This window comes from Lepidochelys kempii, chromosome 11 (genome assembly GCF_965140285.1).
Source record: "Lepidochelys kempii isolate rLepKem1 chromosome 11, rLepKem1.hap1, whole genome shotgun sequence".
In the NCBI taxonomy this organism is placed as follows: domain Eukaryota; kingdom Metazoa; phylum Chordata; order Testudines; family Cheloniidae; genus Lepidochelys; species Lepidochelys kempii.
Genome location: NC_136390.1, coordinates 34378744 through 34401886, shown reverse-complemented (window position 1 = coordinate 34401886; position 23143 = coordinate 34378744). Strand labels below are relative to the sequence as shown.

Sequence of the window (23143 nt, the reverse complement as noted above, 5' to 3'; positions counted from 1 at the left end):
GAGGGGTGTTTTAACCATCTGTGTGTGCAGCCATACAAACAGACACAGATACAGATGTGTATATATATGTTCTGTTTTTAGCTGCAAAAGAAGAAAACCGTAAAGAACGTGCTTGCGCAGAGCATTTAAAGAAATATAATGATGCCCTGCAAATTAATGACACTATCCGAATGATCGATGCATACAACCACCTCAATAACTTCTATAAGGAGGAGAAAAGCAAGAAAACAACAGTAAATGAAGACGATGCTGATGAACCAGTAGCATCAAAACTAGATGAAACAGATAAGTTTCTGATAAAGTTATTTTACGGTGAGCATGCACTATACGGTGATACTTAGTAAAATCTGAAATCCATGCAGCTGACTAGTATACACTGCTGACATTGTAATATGTGATTTGCATGGGTACTTATTAGTTCATAGACACTTTTATGGGATTCAGTGCTATAGGGTTTGTATGTCACAGTATACTGTATAAAATATATTAAACACCCTGTCAGCATCATATGATATTTTCATGTCCAATGGTATAGTCCGTTATACGAAAATATATTCTCATATTCAAGATTTTGCATATTTCTAATACAAGCTCAGGAGATCATTTACTGCATATCAACCAGAGTCTGTCAGGTACTTGAAGTTTCTGGGGATTGATAATTGTGAAACATACAGTCTCTCATGTCTAGGTCACTGGTGTGAATCCAGTCTAGGTTGATGACTGAAACTTATTGCTGTCAGATGGTGGTTTGATGGGCTATGCAAGGTTCTTCATCCATAATCATTAAATCCTCTGCCCTTCTTCTCAGGCTGCCAACAAGAACAACAGTGATTGCTAATTGTAGGGGTGGTTCTGTCATGTGGATAGTTGTTTGGTAGTCTCGGCCTGTTGCAGCTAGACTAACATTTTTTAGTGCAATAAATAAGGCAAGCTATGCTTCTGATTTGTTATGGCTCTTTGAATTCAAACCATTGTGCCAAAAAAACCACACACCATATTTTTACTTTTCATTCAGAGGAGAAAGTTCTGATTATTGTTAATATAATTACCATAGACCTCACTGGGAACAGGATCAGACCAACTGAAAATTTGGACCAAATCCTAGTTGCCTTCTAGAATTTAGAAGTATGTGTTGTGTTGTGTTCTTTGTTGCTATAAATACAAACCCTCTGTGCCTCCACCACCACATATGCACACGTCATAGAAAGCCAGGAAAAATGGCTTCCCAATAGAAATGGCTTTTTACTAAACATACAGTGTACTGGAAATCTGGGGGATATTCTACAGAGAAATTAGGTCAAATTAGGTCCCAAAATTTAGGTTTTGTGAAACCATGCTGCAAAGCCAAACTTACAAATATTTATTGTAAAATGTTTAATAGCATCTAAAATATGCCTGGTCCTTACAGAATATAGATAACAAACGTTATTGTAGATAAGCCTCAAAGAGATAATAGGCACAATAGTCACAGTAGAAATGTTTGATATATATATTTTTTAAACTTCCAATGGAGGAAGGGTTATATTTAAAGGAAACCCCTTCAAATGTTTGCAGCCTGAACATGTCAACATCGGGTTAATATCTGAGAATTAGAAAGTTAAACGGCTCAGAAAGTAAAACTTAGTAGACTAGCCTATTTTTCATTGCCAAAAGTGAATGAAATTCAAAGAGCATAACGAGGGAACAGTAAATTAAAAATCTATTCCATTTTATTACGGAAGGTGGCATTAGTGACACTGGGAATGAAATTTATGTTTACATTAATTTTTCTCTGTTTAAGACACGGGATTGCCTATGGGAGGTGGTCCTTACTGTAGATTTCACTGTGTAATGGTTTTAACTAATTAGAGGGACAAAAGAAACTTGTCATACCTCCAATATTTGATTACATTCTAAGACAGTATTAATAAGTCTCATTCCCTCAAAGAAGCACATTATGTGTGATGGAATTCACTATACACTCGTCCCATCCTATGGCAAACATATCGTGTAATGACAAGTCTAAGTTCATTCAGCTGAAACTGTACCTAACATACTTCGCATTCCTCTGTAAGGCACTGAACGCATAATGTTTTTTTCAGACAATAAGCCAAACCTCGTGCTTCGTACATGCAATGGAAATTGTCCGTGCAGGGTATCCTTACAAGAGTGCCTCAGTGGGCATGGCCTCTGTCCTCTCAAAGCCACCACCCCACAAATGCACTCCAGTTGTAAGGTCCCGTGTGTCTTGATGTAGGGATTTTTAACATAAAGCCTGCCAACACTTCTCAAGCTGTTTGGTAGATTAGTACAAGGGTTAAGTGTTGTTTATACTTGACACCCAAAAAATGTTGTAACATAAAGTAGTTTGTAAGGTAAATTGCTGTGTCCCAGCCCTTCATACTGTGGTGTGAATTAGCTTGAATAGGAGAAATATAAACTCTCTCTGCTTTTTGACTTTTCTAAAGCATTTATTTACATGATGGCATCTTGTTCATTTTATATTTATTTTTACAGCAAAAAAGAAACAGCTGAGAGAGTTGGCTGGAAAGCCAGAATATGAAAATGAGAAGCTGACACAGTTGCGAAACACCTTAATGGAGGAGTTCACAAAGACTGATGAAGCTAGGGGAATTATCTTCACAAAGACTCGGCAAAGTGCATTTGCCCTTTTTCAGTGGATTAAGGACAACACAAAATTTGAAGAAGCAGGAATTAAAGCTCACTACCTTATTGGAGCTGGTCATAACAGTGAATTTAAACCCATGACTCAGGTAACTAGAACAGAAAATGTAATTATAGGAGTGGTGTTAAAAATGTGTTTACATTTAAAGGAGGCAGCTTGTCTTAATTGTTAGAGCAGAGGACTGGGAGTCAGGAGACCTGAATTCTAGTCCCATGTCTGTGTCTGACTTTGTGCGATCTTGTTCAAATCACCTACCTGCTTTGTGACTCATTTCTCCATCTGAAGAGTGGGAGCACTCATAGCTACCCTTTGTAAAGCACTTTGAGAGGCTTAGTTGAAAAGCATTACATAAGTACAAAGTCTATTCATATTTTAAAATACATTTGTTGAAAACTAGGCCACCCCTCCCTCACTTATGAGCTGAGTCCTGAGATCAGAATTCTGAGCTGTCTTCACTGACAAAAAAGGGGTGTTGTTACCATGTTACAACTAACGCTCCATTAGCTATCATGCAGTACAAATATAGTGGAGACAAAGCACTGTAGCCAAGGACGGCAGAAGGTATAGTGCTGATCTTGCTACCTCCTGGTGTAAATTCCAAGTGCCTGGTCTCCTCTTAATTAACTCACTCTAAAATTCTATCATGCATTAGTTATCTCATAACAAAACACCTTTGTGTCAGTGAAGACAAGGCCCACGGTTCCCCTAGAAGAGATGATCTTACAAAGGTCAAACGAGCAGGGATTGTTGGGAATTCATGGAAGAACCCAGAACTCTGTGTTAAGGGTCCCTACTGCAAACACCACCAAGAGCAGCAGTTAATGGTGCTACTCACAGCAATGAGAACTATCCCCAAATGTGTTCAAAGGATTGGGCTCACAGTAAGTAAGGTAGATTTCAAATAATGGGCAGAATTCCACTTGGCTGACACTCAGTACAAGCCCACTGACATCAATGAACTGACTTCTGTCATTTGTTACATCTGTACATACCCTTGCATTCAGTGGGGCAACCTGGGCAGGACAGACCTGGGCCCTTTATATATATTCTGGCACTAAAGTGGAATATTAAACTCATTTTTGTAAGATACAATTTTAAAGAATAAATTGTATTTTAAGAGACAAAAATAATACCTATTGTCATATTTAGTATTAAATTGAAAACAAAAGAGTTGTAATGTTATTGACCTCTCTCTGTTCCTTGTATTGCTGTTTATTTAATTTGCATAGGCCCATATGCTTCACACCATGTCTGGATAATTATTGAATGAGAAATTGCCAAAATTCACAATGAATATTATTCACAATGAATCACTCAGTTTGGTTTACTTCGTGCTATTCTGTTTGTTGACTGTGCTTTCTTTGTGACTTTCTGCAGCCAAAAATGATCAGATTTCAAAAATGAATGTTCTAATTGCCTAAATTTTCCCCTTGTATTCCTGTTCTAGCTCCCAATGAGACTGTCATTTCAGCACTTTAAAAAAAAAGTGTGGTTTACATGCTAGACAGAACCAATTTACATCAGGGTTTCTCAGTTTAAAAATATGTTAGGAATTGTTCCCTCAGAGACATGATTCTGGTTTATATGAAGATTTTTTCAATATGGTATAATGATAAAAGAGCAAACAGAGCTTTTCTTTGAAAGCCTCTAGATTCTAAAGTTGAACAGAGCACGTAGAAAGATTTCAAAAGATGTCACATGTCCTTGTACACAAGATTGTTTTGTTCTAAAAGCCTGATCAGTGCTCCAGTGTTTTCATTGCCAGGTCATTATGCTGTTTATCTAAAGAGGAAAATTTTACATTAAAATGTTATAAATCTGATAGGGAAATTAAAAAAGCCTTTTGGGCCTGATTATGGAGGTGCTGAGCCCAATCACTCCAGTTGAAATCAGCGATGGTGGCAGATGTTCACAGCACCTCTGAAAATCAGGACCTTATGTTTTTTTCTATCAGTGCTGCTGTTAATGACAGAAAAAGAACCGGTATTGTCCAACCCCTCTGACACCTAGTTCACTAGCATTATAGGGTGAAATTTTCCACATTTGGGCACTTAATATTAGGTGCTTAAATAAAAGTGACCTGATTTTTTTTTTCAAACTGTGCATCTACAGTACCCATTTAAGTCAGTGGTGTAGTTTCTTATCCCCTTAGAAATGCATAAATATGGTGCCTAATATTAAGTGCCCAAGTTTTCAAACTTTGGCCATAATTCACTGAACTTTTTAAAGAAAGGAAAGGGTGACTAGTTTTACTTTCTGGAAGTTAACACTGAAAGTTAATATATTGAATCGAATTCATGGAATTGTTTTTACAGAATGAACAAAGGGAAATCATCAGTAAATTTCGTGCTGGGAAAGTCAACCTACTAATTGCTACTACTGTGGCTGAAGAAGGCCTGGATATCAAAGAGTGTAACATAGTCATCCGCTATGGTCTTGTCACCAATGAAATAGCTATGGTGCAGGTATGTCAGTTTACAACATGAGTCTTTTTTTTTTTTAATATGGTTTGTATTTTGGGGTGTGTTTTTGTTGTGGTTTTAAATAAGGTCACCATTTCTCATTGTCGTGTCTAAAAAACAAAACAGCTTTTTTCTCTGAAGAGGAAGATTGGAGGTGATACACAGGAGCTATGCACTCTCTGACAGTTGTTTCAGATGATGATTTTTAGAATTGTACATATCCTATTTGGAGCAAATCTTGGGACCCTTATGGACTAAGGGGAAGGTGCTTAGAGAGGTGTTCTACACAGTTTTATACTAAGGCCATTTCCATGAATCACCCACTGTCTGTGCACAGTGTGACGTTCACCCAGGTGCGAAGTGCCTGGTCAAAGCTCTTCACAATATTTAAGATCTGTGGTGGCCCTTCCTGAAGATAGGAGGGAGGATGGGCAGAGAAAACATGAAGGGCTGGCCTTTGCTCCCTTGTACCATGTTGGAGAAGGAGCTCCAGAAGGAGAAGTGTACCGCCTGCTTCTGTTGATTTAATGAGCTTTCATTCTAACTCTCCCCCCCCACCCCCTGCAAAGATAAATGACAAAGGATTTTTAGTGAAAAAAATTCCAAATCGTTCACTGACAATATTATTTATTTGTATTGCATCGGAACCTGGAGGCCCCAGCCCTGGTGTGCTAGACACAGTACAAATAGATAACAAAAGACACCCTTGCTCAGAAAAGTTTACAATCCAAGTAATTAACAGAATACAGTATTGTGAAGGCATTTGCCATGGTAAATATCACATGCAAAGGAACACTTACATCCCAAAATGCCTCTGTGTCAATGCTAGAATTTTATGTGTGAACTAATATGGGGTTTGTGTGTGCAGCACTTTATGGGGTTTTTTCGGGCTCTAAGCTTTTGTCTCATGATCCCTTTAGCACCATATCTCCCTAACAGCCACATGCTAGGTGTTTTATCTTTAATGGCCCTACAGAAGCAGCCCAGAGTATTAGAATGCTGTTTATCCAAAAGCCAGATGAATAATCTTTAACTGCAGATATACTGCACAGGGATTCTTATTCTATTAACTTCAAGTAAGAAACACTGAACATCTTTAGTTTACATGAATATGGCCGCGCGAAGGGCTGTGCAGGATTTCTAACCCATGTTTCTTGCAAACTGCAGGCCCGGGGCCGAGCTCGAGCTGATGAGAGCACCTATGTACTGGTGGCATCAGGTGGATCGGGAGCTGTTGAACGTGAAAATGTTAATATATTTCGTGAGAAAATGATGTATAAAGCTATTCAACGTGTCCAAAGGATGAGACAGGAGGAGTATTTAAATAAGGTATTGCCTCTGACTCCTACTTTGTCTTATAAAGAGAAACAGGTCTGTTTCTCAAAGACTGAAAGGAACGCGTCAACACAAAATCTTATTAAAAAAAAAAAAAGTTAAATGTAGTGTCTGGTACTACAGTTGCCCCCAATTCCTCATGCCAGTAGTTATTGTTTTACAGTCACATTGACCTGTTTTTAAAAGAACATTTTCTCTTTCCTGTTTATGATGTTAGAAAAACACACACAAACTAGGTGTAACTGACTCTGAACAAAGTAAAGTAACTGAAAATTTGGAGAAAAATACTGTTCTCAAATCTCTGACAGTCATTTTAGGAGTTACTTTTAACAAGAAGAGCCAGACATAAATTGTTGGGCAAAAGAGTGATTTTAAAGTTGACTGTGTCCTTTTAACTGTTTCCATTTCCAGAATCTGTATTCATTGCAAGTGTCTGGAATTTTGGAAGTAAACTTGGAAATAAATCTTTCCATTCCATAGCTCTGCTGTTGTAGCTTCAGCAGAATATGACAGTGTTGTTTTTTCTGCTTCTAGATTCAGGGTTTTCAGATGCAAAGTATAATGGAAAAAAAAATGAAGGCAAAGAGAGATCAGCTTAAGACTTACAAGGAAAATCCATCACTAATAACTTTCCTTTGCAAAAATTGCCACAAACTGAAATGTTCTGGGGAAGACATACAAGTTATAGAAAACATGCATCATGTCAATGTGAAAAAGGAGTTCCTGTAAGTGTTACCTAACTACTTGTTCTCTTTGAGGAAGGAACCTGTTTTACTGTCAGTATGTCTGCAAAGAGCCCTTAACATTGTGGCTGCTATAAAATAAAATATCAAAGTATTTTGGGGGATATGTCAACCAAATTCTGGCTAATAAGAAATGGAGGACTCAATCCTCAGCTACGTAAGGTTTGGTAGGGCATGGTGGCCCTAAGCTGAATAGAGGATGAAATATCAATAAATGAAAAAGATTAGGTTCCAGTTGCAATATTGACTAATTCACTTTGTATAGACTGTATGTTATTAACAATCCAGCCAGTAACCGAAAATGCTAAGGATGTGCAATGTTGCAAACTGCCATACAGGCTGTTTATATTTCCTTTTGTTTTCTGTTTAGCAGGTTTTTTTATATTAAACTTGCAACTTTAATGTTAAGCTAACTTTTAACTTCTGTGCATCTTCAACAGATAGAAAAGCGAAAAAATAGAGGGAAAAAGACTGTGTGGCCCTCGGGAGTTGTGCAGTTATTTTTGCAGTCCATTTTAAACATCATGGCTTTACAGATTGAAGACAATAAAATAGCCATGGTACTATGCAGATATATAACTATAGCTGTAACACTGTAGTTGCTGAGCTCTGTAATACCATAAGGGGAAACTAACCCAATATAAAGGGGCCTACACAAGGCCCTATATGCTAGTCAAACCCTGCTTAAACCCTTAGTGCTGGGTGAGGAACAGTAATCCTAGGATGTTGCATGGGCATGTGGTGTGTGTTGGGGTAAATTTCACCCACTGATCATAATGTAACTGAAATACTGTTAGAAATGTCTTGCTGCACAAAAGAAATTGTACTTGCTTACAGTGGAGCATGGGCGTGTGTTTTATTTCCAATTTGCCAATCAATCAATTATTCTTCACTGTGAACTAGCTATATATCAGACTCCTCCCGACCCTTGAGCACTCCCCCAAAAGTTTCTTTTGGTTGAGACCACTTGCTGAAGGTTTCAGTCTAGGAGAACATTTGAGAATGTTTATGAGAAAGTGAAAATGGGGAGTTAGAGAAAAGTTGAGCAGCAGCTGTAAATATTAGTTTCTATGGTAGCACAATGATAAGGAGTCCCCATAAAGGGCTCAGTAAGCAGCATACCAACCTTGTTAGCATAGTGTTGGCAGCTGCCTACCCAAGCACTAGATTAGTAATTCTTTTAACACTTTCACATAGCCGAGGAACTCTAAACATCAAGCGTTCAGTAGAATAACTAGCAGAATGAAGTACATGCACTCTGTAGCTTTGTATTTTCAGAACCAGGCACAGCTCCACATTGAGAGGAAATACAGAAGCAGAACCACCCACTCCCACAAACTATTTCTCCCAAAGCTCCATAGCACATAGAGTGAGCCAGCTGCACCACCACGTCTGAGGGTGCAGCATGCTCTCCTTTCTAAGGAGGGTGAGCTCTGATAGCCAGTGAGTAGAGAAGGGAGGGTCAGTTATGTCACCATTTCTCCCCATTTCCTAAGTAGGAGCTACTAGAGAGTAGCTTTCAGAGTAACAGCCGTGTTAGTCTATATTCGCAAAAAGAAAAGGAGTACTTGTGGCACCTTAGAGACTAACCAATTTATTTGAGCATAAGCTTTTGTGAGCTACAGCTCACTAATGCATCCAATGAAGTGAGCTGTAGCTCCCGAAAGCTTATGCTCAAATAAATTGGTTAGTCTCTATGGTGCCACAAGTACTCCTTTTCTTTTAGAGAGTAGCTTCTACACTCAGAGGTGCATACAGAGTGCAGTTGTCATTGTCTTGCCCTTGCATTGTCTTGTACACACACAAGGGTCAGACAGAGTTTATGGCCATTTTACACCCACATCTTACTTCAGCAGTTATGTTCTCAGTGAACTGTATTTAAGGCCATCTCTGCTGTAAAAAGGATAATGCAATCTGATTAATCTTTCCTGTCCATTTTCAGGGACCTTTACAGCATAAGAGAAAATAAAACACTGCAAGAAAAACATGCCGATTACCAAACAAATGGTGAAATTATGTGCAAAGACTGTGGGCAAGTAAGTGTGTTCCCTTTTTCTATTTTGTGCCAACATATTTCTGTCTGATTACACTGAATATTTTAACTGAAATATAACCTTCCTTACATTTTTCAGGTTTGGGGAAATATGATGGTGCACCGAGGTGTAGACCTGCCTTGCTTAAAGATCAGAAATTTTGTAGTTGTATTCAAGGATAAGAAAACCTCAAACAAAATTTTCAAAAAATGGGGAGAGCTGCCAATCAAGTTCCCTGTCTTTGACTATGCAGAGCATTATGTTTCCAGTGACGAAGATTAAGGATTTGTTCAAGAATGTAAAGAAATGCAAATATTCAGCATTATTTTGACTGCTATGATCAGACTCCTCTTTTGCATACAGAAGGCCAAATTATGTATCCTGCAGACTGTGGAAGGCCTTGAATGCAGTAAAACTACTGTGTGGGAAGAAGAAGGACATGGAGAGGAGAGAGGACTATGCTGTCTGGCAGCTGTTTACGCTCCAGCATGCAGGTTTGGGATGGGTTGAGGAAAAAGAAGACCTTGTGGAGCCAGGCTTAGTGTGGATCCACAGAACAAACCTACTCTTACCTACACAGCAGCATCCAATCAATTATCAAGGTCTCCCTTATATTTTTTTTATTGTAATGAGTGCCTTTCGCTTGCTGAGACTTTCTTCAGATATTTTGGGGCTCTTATCTCAGACACTTTTAAAAAAATAACTTGATTGTAGTTCAAATGTGCAGAAAGCAGGGATTGGGAATCAGTTTTTGGTGACACAGCAGCAGAAGTGGAGTACAGGGTATGCAAGCATTATCCCAGTGCAAGAGTTGGTGAGGGCCACCAACTCCTAGCAGCGGTCTAAGCTGGTCATTTTCCACACGTCCTTCCCCATGCTCACATTGCTATTACTCAGAAGCACAGATGACCTTGCTGTCTCCACTTCTGCACTATGTTCTGAAAGAGGAGGCCAGTGAGGGGAGTAGATTTACCTAGTGTTGTCTCCCAGAATGCTCTGCTTCTCTTCCTTTATGCCATCAGCTGGTGACTTCCAAATGTGTTACGTAGTCAGACTAAAACTAAACTACCATTAAAATATGGTTTGAAAAATCACTGTATTTAAACCCATTTAAATATCCAGCCTCTCAAATTCGAGAACTTCAGTGACAAATACAAACTTTACCTGTGCAGTAACATGAGAAGACTGTGTAAAATGTTGGAGATAAAATAATGTAGCCCGTTAATAAATAATCTCTGTAAACTGTGATACATCTTATTTCCTAAAAAGAAAAGGAGTACTTGTGGCACCTTAGAGACTAACCAATTTATTTGAGCATGAGCTTTCGTGAGCTACAGCTCACTTCATCGGATGCATACCGTGGAAACTGCAGCAGACTTTATATACACACAGAGATCATAAAACAATACCTCCTCCCACCCCACTGTCCTGCTGGTAATAGCTTATCTAAAGTGATCATCAAGTTGGGCCATTTCCAGCACAAATCCAGATTTTCTCACCCTCCACCCCCCCACACACAAACTCACTCTCCTGCTGGTAATAGCCCATCCAAAGTGACAACTCTCTACACAATGTGCATGATAATCAAGGTGGGCCATTTCCTGCACAAATCCAGGTTTTCTCACCCCCCCACCTCCATACACACACAAACTCACTCTCCTGCTGGTAATAGCTCATCCAAAGTGACCACTCTCCCTACAATGTGCATGGTAATCAAGGTGGGCCATGTCCAGCACAAATCCAGGCTTTCTCACCCCCGCTCCCCCCCCCCCCCGGGGACACACACACACACACACACAAACTCACTCTCCTGCTGGCAATAGCTCATCTAAACTGACCACTCTCCAAGTTTAAATCCAAGTTTAACCAGAACGTCTGGGGGCGGGGGGGGGGGGTAGGAAAAAACAAGGGGAAATAGGCTACCTTGCATAATGACTTAGCCACTCCCAGTCTCTATTTAAGCCTAAATTAATAGTATCCAATTTGCAAATGAATTCCAATTCAGCAGTTTCTCGCTGGAGTCTGGATTTGAAGTTGTTTTGTTTTAAGATAGCGACCTTCATGTCTGTGATTGCATGACCAGAGAGATTGAAGTGTTCTCCGACTGGTTTATGAATGTTATAGTTCTTGACATCTGATTTGTGTCCATTTATTTCATTTATTTATTTCCTGTCACCATTAGTGCATAGACATTCATATGCAGTAATTGTTGAAGCTTCTCTTCATGACATATTTTTTAAACATTTGGTGTGAAATCCTGGTCCTATTTGAAGTTGAGTTTTGCCAACTTCAATAGGGCCAGGATATCCACCCTTGCAATTCAAAGTGCAGCTCTGCTCTAAAAAGTGACTTCAAAAATGGCATTATGTGGTTCCATATTTCTCTCATTGACCAATTACATCTTTTTTCACCTTACAAGTAAAAAAAAGTGTGGGTTTTGTCTTGTCTTCCTAAATGTCAGCCTTTTAAACTCAACCTGGGATCTCTGAAAGGAAACCTGTGTTCTTTCTGGCTTGAGCATCATTGCTGGTAACCCTGACCCGAATGAGATCTGCAAAAGTGCAGTTGAGGTGCAACTGCATTGTTCTGCAACTCCAGGTGAAGATCCTGCAGTTGAAACATAGCTAAAAATTCTTTTTGCTTATGCACAAGACAGAAAGTAATCCAGCTCACTTTCTCATATGTATACCATCTTTATGTTGCTAACAGGAGTAAAAAGTAGTATGAACTTGTTTTTGTTATTAAAGAATCAGTGTCCACAAGGAGCAAATCTGTTGAGTTAGGACTTCCTACCACACTTTAGGCATATTAAATTGTTACATAAAAAAAACAGTAACATAAATTATAACTGGCAGAAAACAGTAGCTTAACACAGATATCAACAAACTGTGGTATGGAACAATGTTAAATTTTAATTTACCTATGTCAATGTCTATTCTGATAGGCTCATCTGAGGTCTATATTGTTTAAAGTCTTGCCTCATTCAGATAACTCATGGGAATCTCTGCTGATTGACTCAGGAGTCAATTTTAGTATTTGCTCTTTTAATTTCATTGTGCATTAAAATGTTAATATTTAAAAATACTACTAAACTAAATTTCATGATAGATATGGAGAAATATCCTGATATTTCTTTTGAAAACATTTAGATAGCATGTAATAATACCTGCCTACAGTGGTGCTGTGTTTCACTGAGCATCAAGTTTTTTATTCAAGATAAATGCTGAATTTGACTTCACCTCAATCATTCTCTCCCATATTTCAATTAAACTGGATGTTCTGCTCATCTGAAATGATAGCTGCTCATTTTTAATGAATAATAGGGTTATAAAAATAAATGTGTATTCTGATTATAAGTTTTCCACTACAGGAAGATTGTAGATTACAATGTGCATAAACTGTATAAATTGTGGCATGGGTAACTGAATAATTTAGACCTATAAATAACCCAATAAACTACTACTTCATGGATGGAAATAACTTTCTGACGTCAAAAGTATGAAGGCCAACAGATTTATATCCATTCAAATGTTCTGAGACAGTACTTTACAGGTCCTTTATTGATACTGTTAACAAAAAAGGCAATGGGATACTGGAGGATAAATAGAACATGGCACATGGGGGTTGAATTTTACATGGTAAAATATATCTAATCTATAATGATATTCCTCCTTTTACATATTGTGTAAAGTATGATACAATTTATAAACAAAAGCTTTATTCATTTCAGTACAAAACCTTATGTCCTTATTATTCTCTCTTGTCCTTTTAAAAAATATTACAAACCAATGCCTCTCGTACATCCCTAGAAATAAAGATGTTATGTAGTTTTACTGTACTATTGTTAGCAGTTAGGGTGAAGTTGATCCCGGTTCAGCGCTTTGTACTACTGGGAGCTGTTGGTTATTCTGCCCTAGCTAAGATCACATTTTACAAGCCCAAATACACATGTATGCGTGGCAATGAATGGAGGCTATGTCATACATGTATCTTTGGCTGCTGGTGAGTAAGTCATCTATGCTATGCCATCATACTTGTGATTTATGGAAGGCCCTTGGTAGGTGTTCTATCATGGCCAACTAAGCATGTGTGCCATCCTTATATCATGCATAACCTATGACACCAAATACTGAAGCTCCAGTTCACAGATTGAATAGGCAATTTCCACTCCAGTGCATTTGTTCACATAGGGTGTTGTAAAACTCATATTGCTCATCCAGGAAGTGCAAAGTTGTAAAGATGGGACTAAATTGTCATATCTGTATCTGCTAGTTTTATCTCCATTTATACTTATGGTCCCAAAGTCCTCCAGGAGAGTGACAAATCCACACAAGGCTCCTGATTGTATTTTGCACTTAAAGCTCTGATTTTACTGACAGATGTGAAGAGGAAAAAACCATGTCTAATTACTAAGAATTTGTCTAGCTACGTTTGTGGATTCTTAAGAGTGCACAATCATTCAGTTAAGTGCTAACTGTAAGTTAAGCTTCCATTGATTTCCTTCTGCCTTAGATTTTAGTTGTACACCGGACCCTCGCTAGAACACGCACCTATATAGTGCAAATTCGCATATAACGTGGTCGCAGCCATGGATCCCAAATTTAATTACTTTAATGAGAATTCATTTTAACACGGTCCCCACTATAATGCGGTCCCCGCATTAACGCGGTACCACGCATGGATCCCAAATCCCGCATTCTAGCGAGGGTCCGATGTATTTTGTATTTTTCCATCCACTTTTGGTCAGGTGTCCTGCACACAACACACCTCTATGCCTCCGTTTCTTCATCTGTAAAATGGGGATAATACTTTACCTGCCTAACTGGCATAGGTGTTGTGAAGAGTAATTAGAAAATGTCAGTAATATACTTTGAAAGTGAAGAGAGAGATACAAGTGTACAGTCAACATTTTGAAACGTTGGTACCTAAAGTTAGGCATCTAAATACACAGGTTTGGGCACCGAATTCAAGAGGCCTGTGTTTACAAAGCTGATGAGCCTCTCCACTTCCAAATGAGATTTAGCTCCCCAAGTTTCATATGAACCTCACCCTATATAGAGTAATGATACCACCTTCCTTGATTTCACTGCTGCTACATTTCCCAGTGGTACTGGCTGTCTTCTCCCTCCTGTTCACGCTATTTCCTAACTCCACCCACAAGGACCTGACTGGCTTGGGTGGATGGTGACTCTACTGTCAGTTAAGTACCTTTCATATCAGCATGTCTTAAAGGGACAGGGTCAATAGGTTCTTTTTATTTTAGCTGGATGTTACAGTAACTATAGAAGTTTTAGAAGCTGTTTGACCTCCTAGGCTCAGAGCATGTGAAGGAGCAAACAGACCTAAGTGACTAGAAACTACATTGAAGTTGTTGCTCATGTAACTCTTCTGCCTGTTAGAGTTGGCAGCAACAAGGGCCGGGTTCAGTATCTAGGGGTTCCATTCCAATAACACAATGCAAAACCGGCAAAGTGACCTGGGACAAATATTTACCACCCCCACTGGGCGCCTCCAAGAGGCAATACTTCCCCTCTCACAAGCACATAGTCTGAGTGTAGCAAAAAGCCTTTTAATAACAGAGAGAAACAATGTGGCATTATGTTGGGGAAACACCACCGACAGGATTCATAACACAACCCATGAGCAAAAAATCCACCCCAAGCAAATTGGTCCTTTCCCTTTGGTTCTTGAGTCCAGCAACCTAAAAATCACCCAAAAGCCCAACGACCCAAAAAGTCTCTGTCCCTGGTCAGGGCAGCCCCAGAGTTCAAAAGTTTATCTGCAGAGTTTTACTCCCAACCAGGGTAGAGATGGGGGGGCTAAGGGGCATCTTACGTGGTCCAAAGCTGATGGCCCCACCTCTCCATGGAGCTCTGCTCTGCCAGCTGCCCCATGAGCTGCTCTAGGCATCCGACAAACTGCTCTGCTCGCCGTCCCGCAAACTGCTCCACCATATATCTTCAGGTTCCCCACTACTTAACACAACACTCAGTGATTTCAACTCTTAGTAAGTTCAGCTCTTTGGTGAATTCAGCTTGTAGTAGGGGAGCCTCAGGGCTGGTGCACCATTAGCCCAAAGTGAATTCAGCTCAGCAGCCTGTAATTAGACTCCTAATAGAATCAAAATTAGCTCTGATATTCCACAGTGGAGAGAGGAGAAAGTGTAATTAGCATATAAGGCCCTCACCAGGGGCCCATACCACCAAATATTAATACCTGTCTCCAGTTTCTCTCTCAATTCACAGAATTTTGGAACCCATGTCCCTTGCCTAGCGAGTGCTACTTAGTGGATGGTGAGTCCCTCCATCATAACAAAAGGCCAAGTACAGTTCCACTGTCCTTGATTCCCATAATCAGGGTAATAACAATTTATTCTTCCTGCCCCAATAACAGAGACACTGGGGATCCCACAGCAGCCAAAGTGACCACTTGGGCAGCTATGGCCTCATTCTAGGCAGGGTGGGTGTGCCTATGCAAATGAGATCGGCCCCTGAAGTTGTTTTCCACAACTTGCCACACCTCACCACCAGATGTCAGGGTGGAGCTCATCCTGACTCTGCTTACACTCATGTGGCGTGAGATTCCCCTTTGCTCATGCCCTAGTACAGCAAGGAAGAGCCAGGCCTAGATTCTCTCAGCAAAGGAGGGCTGCTTACGTAACATTTGGTTATATAACATTTCTCCAAAGCTGTACATATGGCATGTCAAAAATGTGATTCTAAGGAAAAAATTCTCCCTTGGTATCTACATTGATTCAAGTCATATGTGTTCTCCCTAAATATGTACAGCTCTTAAGACATATGTAGGGAGAGCTGAATGGTAGAGTCCAGATCTGTTGATCTGAGAGAGTTTTGCCTTGTGTATTGAGATCTCCAAAGCTGCTCTTTTGTGTATTACTCATCAGTCTGAACATGCACAACATTATTTTCTGTTTTTACTAACTTTTGATGTAAGAACCCATGGGCCGAGATACAGAATTTGCAGGATTTGAGGCACACACTATTGCTTTGTTGCCTTCAGGGGTCCAGACGGGGTTGTGTGAAGCAAGGAGATTCTTTTCCCCAAGAATCAGGCAGGTACAGACAATACTGAAGAGGTTTATTCATGGCACTGAGAAGACTGATAAACAGCTTCAAAAGTGTGGTGTTACAGTGACCAATTATATACCATTTCTTATCAATCCATTTGCATTTATCTTGTACTTACAGAGACAAACATTGTTTCAGAGAAAGAGAGAACATTTAACATAATAATGAAAAGAGCACAACTTACGCATAGAAACTATTCTGATTACATCAATTATCTATGACTACCCTTTAGCCGAAGGGGTGGGGTGGGGGTGAATGTTCACAGATATCCAGAGAGCTGTGGAGGGTTTGTACTGTTCTTTCTTACTGAGAGGCCGAGTTACTGGGCAGACATTTGACCATGTAAGTTATCAAGTGTTTACAGCTGCCATTGTCCTTGGGCCTCTGGTATTTCTGCTTGTTAGTTACGTGGGTTTTTGCCTCAGCTGCTAACTGAATTTTTAACTCTTGCCTAACATTTGCCACCAAGAAGTTTTAAGGGGGTAAGTTCTGCAGGAAGTCCTGCCCTAAGGAACATGAGCAATAGCCGTCTGTGATTCCCTGATTGGCTGGCACTCCACATATAAACCAGGAAGCCATTTCTGGGTGCTTCTGCTTTAGATCCCACTCGCTGTGACTGGCCTTGATCCAAGATTTGCAGCTCTCAGACTAGGCTCACCTCCTGACCCTGATCCTGGGTTTACCGTATAAGACTTAAGACTATTGCTGATCAAGGCCCTGGCCTGTCCCAACCCTGATTCTCACCTCACATTCTCAATTTGGTAACAGACTCTGACTTTGTGTTTGTGACCTGGCCTGGCCCTGGATTGATCTGTTTCCCAACCCCATACTGAGCAGCTCAGTCCGTGCCCACAGGCTGCCCATGACCCAGCTCTGACCGTCACACTCTCCTACTTCCATGTTCCCGCTTCTATCTCCTTATTGTAAACCTAAAGATTACTGTTTTCCATGCTTCTCTCAAGTTTTTTGTCTGATAGTGTTTTCATTCACTTTCAGAACAGTTTTTGTTTCTAATTTTCGTCTTTTTTTCCCCCCCTTTTGCTCATTTGCTTCCTCCTTCTCTGACCCATCTTTCCTATGCTCCTCTTTCTTACTAGTTTTGTATGGCTAGCACATGTGGAAAGTAGAGGCAGCTCTGTGATGGTTACTCAGTGTACCCGATATCACATGCCTGGACACTGACTAACATTTTGAAGCAGGGAATGTTGAGACTAATGTACTGGAAGAAACAGCAGAGAGACATTGGAAGGGTCAGTAGATCTTTATAGCTTGTGATGTTACTCTTAATATTGCAACAGTTGCTGCTTGACTTCTCTGCTTATTACAACACATGCTTACAATGGTTAGACTCCGAATTAGAAAAATACACACTTATGTGGGATCATGGTCTTTTTGTTAACTTGTTGTCTTGGTATGTGTCATATGAGTTTGAATCATTTCCTCTGTGGAGTTCTGTAAATGCCCATCCAATAGAAGCAGCTGAATATTTAGAAACTGGCTGTTCTGATCAAATACTGAGGTTTGGGGGGGGGCTTCCCCTTCTGTTTATTAGTATTTCCTCCTCTTGAGGTTTTGGGACATTTTTGATTGTGTCAGATATGCCCAAACATGGTGGGGGGGGGGAATTGACTTCTGCAAATCCTGATTGCGCTGGAACAGTGAGTATATGATTTGTTCTCCAAAACACAAGGGAAAGAATTGAAAGTTTAACTACAGTTTCCTCAGTGACCATATCCACTTGATGTTACTCAATATCAAGAGGTCTACATTATAAATACTTAATACATTTTCTGATACTCCGTTCATTTTTCCTAAAGACTCCCTCAAGGTTTAGGACCTTGGAAGTATAGAACAACTATTAATTACAAATGTTGATCTAAATGAAAGATGTTTTTCTAGCAAATAATTATCTCTCAGATACCATCTTTCTTCTAGAACTGGTCAAAAAATAAAGATGAAAGTGATCTTCATGGCAAAAAATTTAAGTTTCTTTCTTTTTGATACATTCAATGAGGGTGAATTATTATTTTTCATTCCCTCCTCCAAAATTTTTGTATTGAAAACCTCAAAATAGCAATTGGGATTTTTTTGTTGCCTGGGTTTTGAAAAACTAAAAATGTTGAGAATCATATCAGTGAATGTTATGGACGAATTGTTGCTTTTCACTTTTTTTTTTTTAATAATTTTTACTTTTTTTGTGGAGGACAAAATTTCTAAGAAAAAATGTATTCTGAAACTTTCAGCTGGCTCTACTTTCATCACCTTATTAAGGATCACTACTCCTGTGCAGTGCAGTTCTATCCTTTAGGCATCAAAATGCCTCATGAATGCCTCATTTCTGCCTTTTTTTTTTTTTTTTGGTCTTTGTTTCCTTTTCCAAGGAATTAGTCACTCTGAGGAGCAACACTCATCACTGTTCATTCTGTTTCTCCTTTGTTTCCCTCTCCCCTCCTTTTTCTTATCTAGATAATAATCAGTAATGAGAAAAGGAAACCCAGGCTTCAGATTGCAGTTGTTCCAAAGAATTTTGTCTGATTTTGCCTTTTTACTCTATCAGGGCCAGTTCAGACAATTGTGGTTTGAGCGTTGGCCTGCTAAACCCAGGGTTGTGAGTTCAATCCTTGAGGGGGCCATTTAGGGATCTGGGGCAAAAATTGGGGATTGGTCCTGCTTTGAGCAGGGGGTTGGACTAGATACCTCTGAGGTCCCTTCCAACCCTGATATTCTATGATTCTATGAAATTCTGCCAAACCTGCAGCCCAAAGGGCCCCTGGGTGGTGGCAGCCCCACCAATGGTAGTTTGAAGATTACTGTTCATACTTCAGGCTTGTGTTGAGTAAAAGTTGCTTGATGCTGGCTGTGAGTTCCAAGGGGATAAGAACTCGAGCGCCCGTGTGTGGAAGGGTGTCTCTTCTCCATTTATTACTGCCTTGAGGCACAGCACAGCCCTGGTTCCACTAGTCACCTACTTTAGCAGGAAACCTGTATTTACTCTGTCTGGAGGACAGAGGTGTCTAGCTCTCATTCAGTTTCAATGAGATTGGGGTGCTCAGCTTCCTTTTACTACTTAGAAAATCCCAACCGTAGGAATATACTAATTCTTACCACAAACATACATGGCTATTCTGGACTCATTACTTATTCTCCCCCCTTCTCTTTCTACATGAACTCAACCCATGCAGTTTGCACAGTGTAGGAGTTTGGGACAGGTGAAGGGATCCGGACACTCACTGAATATTAGGCCTTTTCACTACTACCCAGAAAAGCAACAGCCAAGTCTGAATCCACAACAGTCAGTTAGATGGCACAGCTTTTTCTTTTCTGTTCAATTCCCTTGAGAAGAACACAGGCTATGACAATATTCTAACACTTTAGGTAAAGAATCTAATGTCCATTTCCAGGGTATCAAAGGTTCTTTCAGACAATGCCTGTGGAATAAGCTCCCAGTGGAAGTGGTGGAAATGGCACCTTTAAAACTAAATTGGAAAAAAAATATAGGGTATTAGAAGAGGGCTAGCTGGCTGAGGCTCAGTGCACATTAGACACAGGTTATATGCAAGGCTGGAGGCAGCGTCAGTGGGAATTGTATCAGCATCCCTGATTGAAGGAATGCAGCTGCCATGTGTGAGGTAGGTTCACAGTTTGGGGGTTTAGTTCGCCAAGGGGGTGGCTGGTTGGAGTAGCATCAGTAGCCAAAAATCCTGTTTTTTGTCGTTTCTTGGTAAAGTGAGTGGAATCATTTACACCAGATACAGACTTTATCAAACATGTCCATGCCTCTGCCACCTCAAGAATAGAATACTGCAATGAGCTCTACATAGCTCTATACCTGAGAGTGCTCAGCAAGTTAACCTGATGCAGAATGTGGCAGCCGAGAGCAGGTGTTATCAACCAAGGTTATGCATACCCCTTGGGGTACACAGAGGTCTTTCAGGGGGTACATCAACTCATCTAGATGTTTGCCTAGTTTTACAACAGGCTACATAAAAAGCACTAGCAAAGTCAGTGCAAACTAAAATTTCACAGACAATGACTTGTTTATACTGCTCTATATACTATACCAGTGTTTCTCAACCGGGGGGTCACGATTTATTTTATAATTACATGATGAAAATGAGAAAGTAAGCAATTTTTTTCAGTAATAGTGTGCTGTGAAACTTTTGTATTTTCAAGTCTGATTTTGAAAGCAAGTAGTTTTTAAGTGAGGCAAAACTTGGGGGTACGCAAGACAAATCAGATTCCTGAAAGAGGTACAGTAGTCTGGAAAGGTTAAGAACCACCAGCCTAGAACACATAGTACAGATGTTTCAGGAACTGTACTTGGTGCCTGTGAGTTTCTGGGCAGAGTGCAAGGTCTTGGTTTTGACCCTTTAAAGCGCCTAATGTGTTGAGACAGTGGTTTGGGCCCAGTCAATGTAAGTGACCCTTATCTCCTTCTCCCTCACTACTACAATTATTAACAGCAGAGTCATTCAATCTGGAGGCCCATTGATTAATAGGACCAAGGGCCAATAAACACAGTGGGGCCCATTGTGCTAGGTGCTGTACAAACACAGAATAGCAGACAGTTCCTGCTCCAAAAGTTCACAGTCTTTACAGTCTAACTAGACAAGAGAGACACAGGGTGGGGGAAGTGGTAGAACACACAAGCAAAGTGAACAGTGCGATGGCAGACGTCCTCATGTTAGTGCCATGATTTGGGGGGGGGGAAGGGAAGAGAGTGTGTTCAGTTAGGAGAGGATAAACTGAAAGGGGAGGGGAGGAAAGGGGCAAAGAAAGGGGAGAATAGGGTCAGAACAGCAGGTGTGGTATGAAACAGAGATATGAGACTGTGAGGAAGGCAGAGGGGAGGGGGTTGGAGCAAACAGTCATTCCGCACAATTAAAACAGTTGGAAGTTCTCTGAATGCCCAGAGAGCCGGCTTTGGCTGCTTCTCTCCTCCTGTCTGGAATATCTGATTGGTTCCTTTCTGTGGTTGTCCCCGAAGGCCACTACCACCTGGGTCCTAGTGCTCTCAGAGTGGGGAAAATTTCCCTTTCACAGTTCTGAGTCCTAGGGGGTGTCAATGGGAGGAGTGACCCCAGTCGGGCTCCATTTTATTGCTATAAAAGTTGGTGAGCTGCTGGCAGGGCATTCTCTGAGTAGACCGTCTACTCCAGAATGTCCTTTTCCTACTTTTTCAATATATCTGGGATCAGTTAAGCTTCAGGACTTGTCACAAAGCCCATAACTTCTCTAGGGCATTTGAGGAGGAGGTGGTGGGAGTAGTTTAGAAGGATTATGAGGAGATGCTTTATGTTGGAGGCACTGGAGGATGGGGGTGATTGTAGTATTTATTGGTTGTCAGTTATCTGGGTGATTTATTAATTTGAGTTCTGTGAGGGTACCCAGCACATACAAAGTAAGGGCACTTACTGGTGTGGTATTACAAATAAAATATTGTCTTCATTTTTAAATACATTAGTAAGCAATCAGGTAGTACTGGACTAACTGGCCCAAAAGATCGCTAACCCCTCTAGATCATGTAACAGCATAAGAGAAATGTTGTGTATAATCTACTATAGGTGTGATAGATGTGGGGTCACTTCCTGGGTGTTAAATGTACAGTTTCTCCAGCAGTCTTTGGCACTAGTTTAGATCTGTGAGGTAAGCTTCCTTGCCAAAAGGGGGAGACAGAGACAAAGTTGAGAATGTGGGTTGCTTGTTTGGCTGAGTATGGAGACAAAGCAGAGGAAAACGCACAGCCCCTCTCAAGTATGGCCTTCATTTGAAAAGCAGATACCAGCTAAAATAATTGATCAACTGAAGGAGGTAAGGAAGAAAGAGACTTTCTTAGCTGACTCATGTCAACACAGTATGGGGAAGAAGTGGCAGCTAATAGGTTTAGACCCTATTTAGGGTGACCACATGTCCCAGTGTTCTGGGGATCTTCTGGTTTTGGGGGGCTGTCTTGGGCTTTCAGATGGGTTTGCTAAAACTGAGTCAATTCCTAGTTCTCATGTGGTCATAGAGCTTCTGCTGTTGCTGCACTGGGCTGAGCCATAGGTTATGCTGCTCTGAAACAGCTCAGCTGTGCTTCACTAGCCCCTGCTTCTCTGCAGACCATAGATTTTGACCCCACTCTCTGCATGCTCTGGACTGGCTCCTCCATAGGCCACTGTCCAAGAGGGTTCCGGGAGTCTTGCAGACATATTTGAACAGCCTGGTCCAGTCCCATGCTAAAGTAATTAGGTGAAAATGTCATTACTGATTCTTTGCAGAGATGTCAGAAGAGGTCATCTTTTCAGTTCTGAACTTTCCTTATGAAGTATTTCTGTGCAGTGAGGGGAAATGGAAACCTGCAGCTGGAAAGACAAAGAAAGATCAATGTTACAACCCCCCCCACACACACACACACACACACAAAACACCCTGTATATTTGCTAAACCCACTGGCTGGCTGGTAGAGAAATCTGTCAGTACAGGCACTGCGTCACACTACTGTAAAATGCCCTATAGGGCCCCTTGCAAGCACCAGAATATGGCACATGCTGAGGCTGGGGCAGGAGATAAGAGGGGCTGTGCTGAGGTAGGGCCATAGCGCAGCACTCTGTGGGAGACTGTGGGCAGCTCTGGGTTGTGGAGCTATCCAAAGGCAGCCCAGGGAGGACTGCCATTACTTGAAGCAGCTGCCTGGGCTGCCTAGATTAAATGGAGGGTTGTTTCTATGGTGTTCAGTGGTCAGTGCTTAAGGTGCTTGTAAGACATCTATATTGTGTGTCCAGTTCCAACTGACTGTTCATAACAATAGCTAGAACTTTACTGCACTCACCTAGAC

At 40.6% G+C, this 23143-nt stretch overlaps 2 protein-coding genes across 5 annotated transcripts in view; both read left to right on the top strand.

The window, feature by feature from the left end:
- IFIH1 (interferon induced with helicase C domain 1) overlaps positions 1–10480 on the top strand; it is a 36700-nt gene extending 26220 nt beyond the window's left edge. The window contains exons 10-16 of one of the 2 annotated variants that reach the window (XM_073305632.2): positions 82–312; positions 2497–2753; positions 4981–5130; positions 6295–6456; positions 6997–7187; positions 9148–9241; positions 9338–10480. In XM_073305632.2, the coding sequence (XP_073161733.1) occupies positions 82–312; positions 2497–2753; positions 4981–5130; positions 6295–6456; positions 6997–7187; positions 9148–9241; positions 9338–9520 (1268 nt within the window). In that variant the 3' untranslated portion in view covers positions 9521–10480. The remainder of the gene's footprint in view (positions 1–81; positions 313–2496; positions 2754–4980; positions 5131–6294; positions 6457–6996; positions 7188–9147; positions 9242–9337) is intronic. The other variant, XR_012154275.2, reaches the window with a different exon arrangement.
- Positions 10481–22005: 11525 nt separating this feature from the next.
- Positions 22006–23143, top strand: part of LOC140895584 (prolyl endopeptidase FAP) — a 59334-nt gene continuing 58196 nt past the window's right edge. For all 3 annotated transcript variants that reach the window (XM_078847947.1, XM_073305628.1, XM_073305630.1), the window contains exon 1: positions 22006–22137. In XM_078847947.1, the coding sequence (XP_078704073.1) occupies positions 22042–22137 (96 nt within the window). In that variant the 5' untranslated portion in view covers positions 22006–22041. The remainder of the gene's footprint in view (positions 22138–23143) is intronic.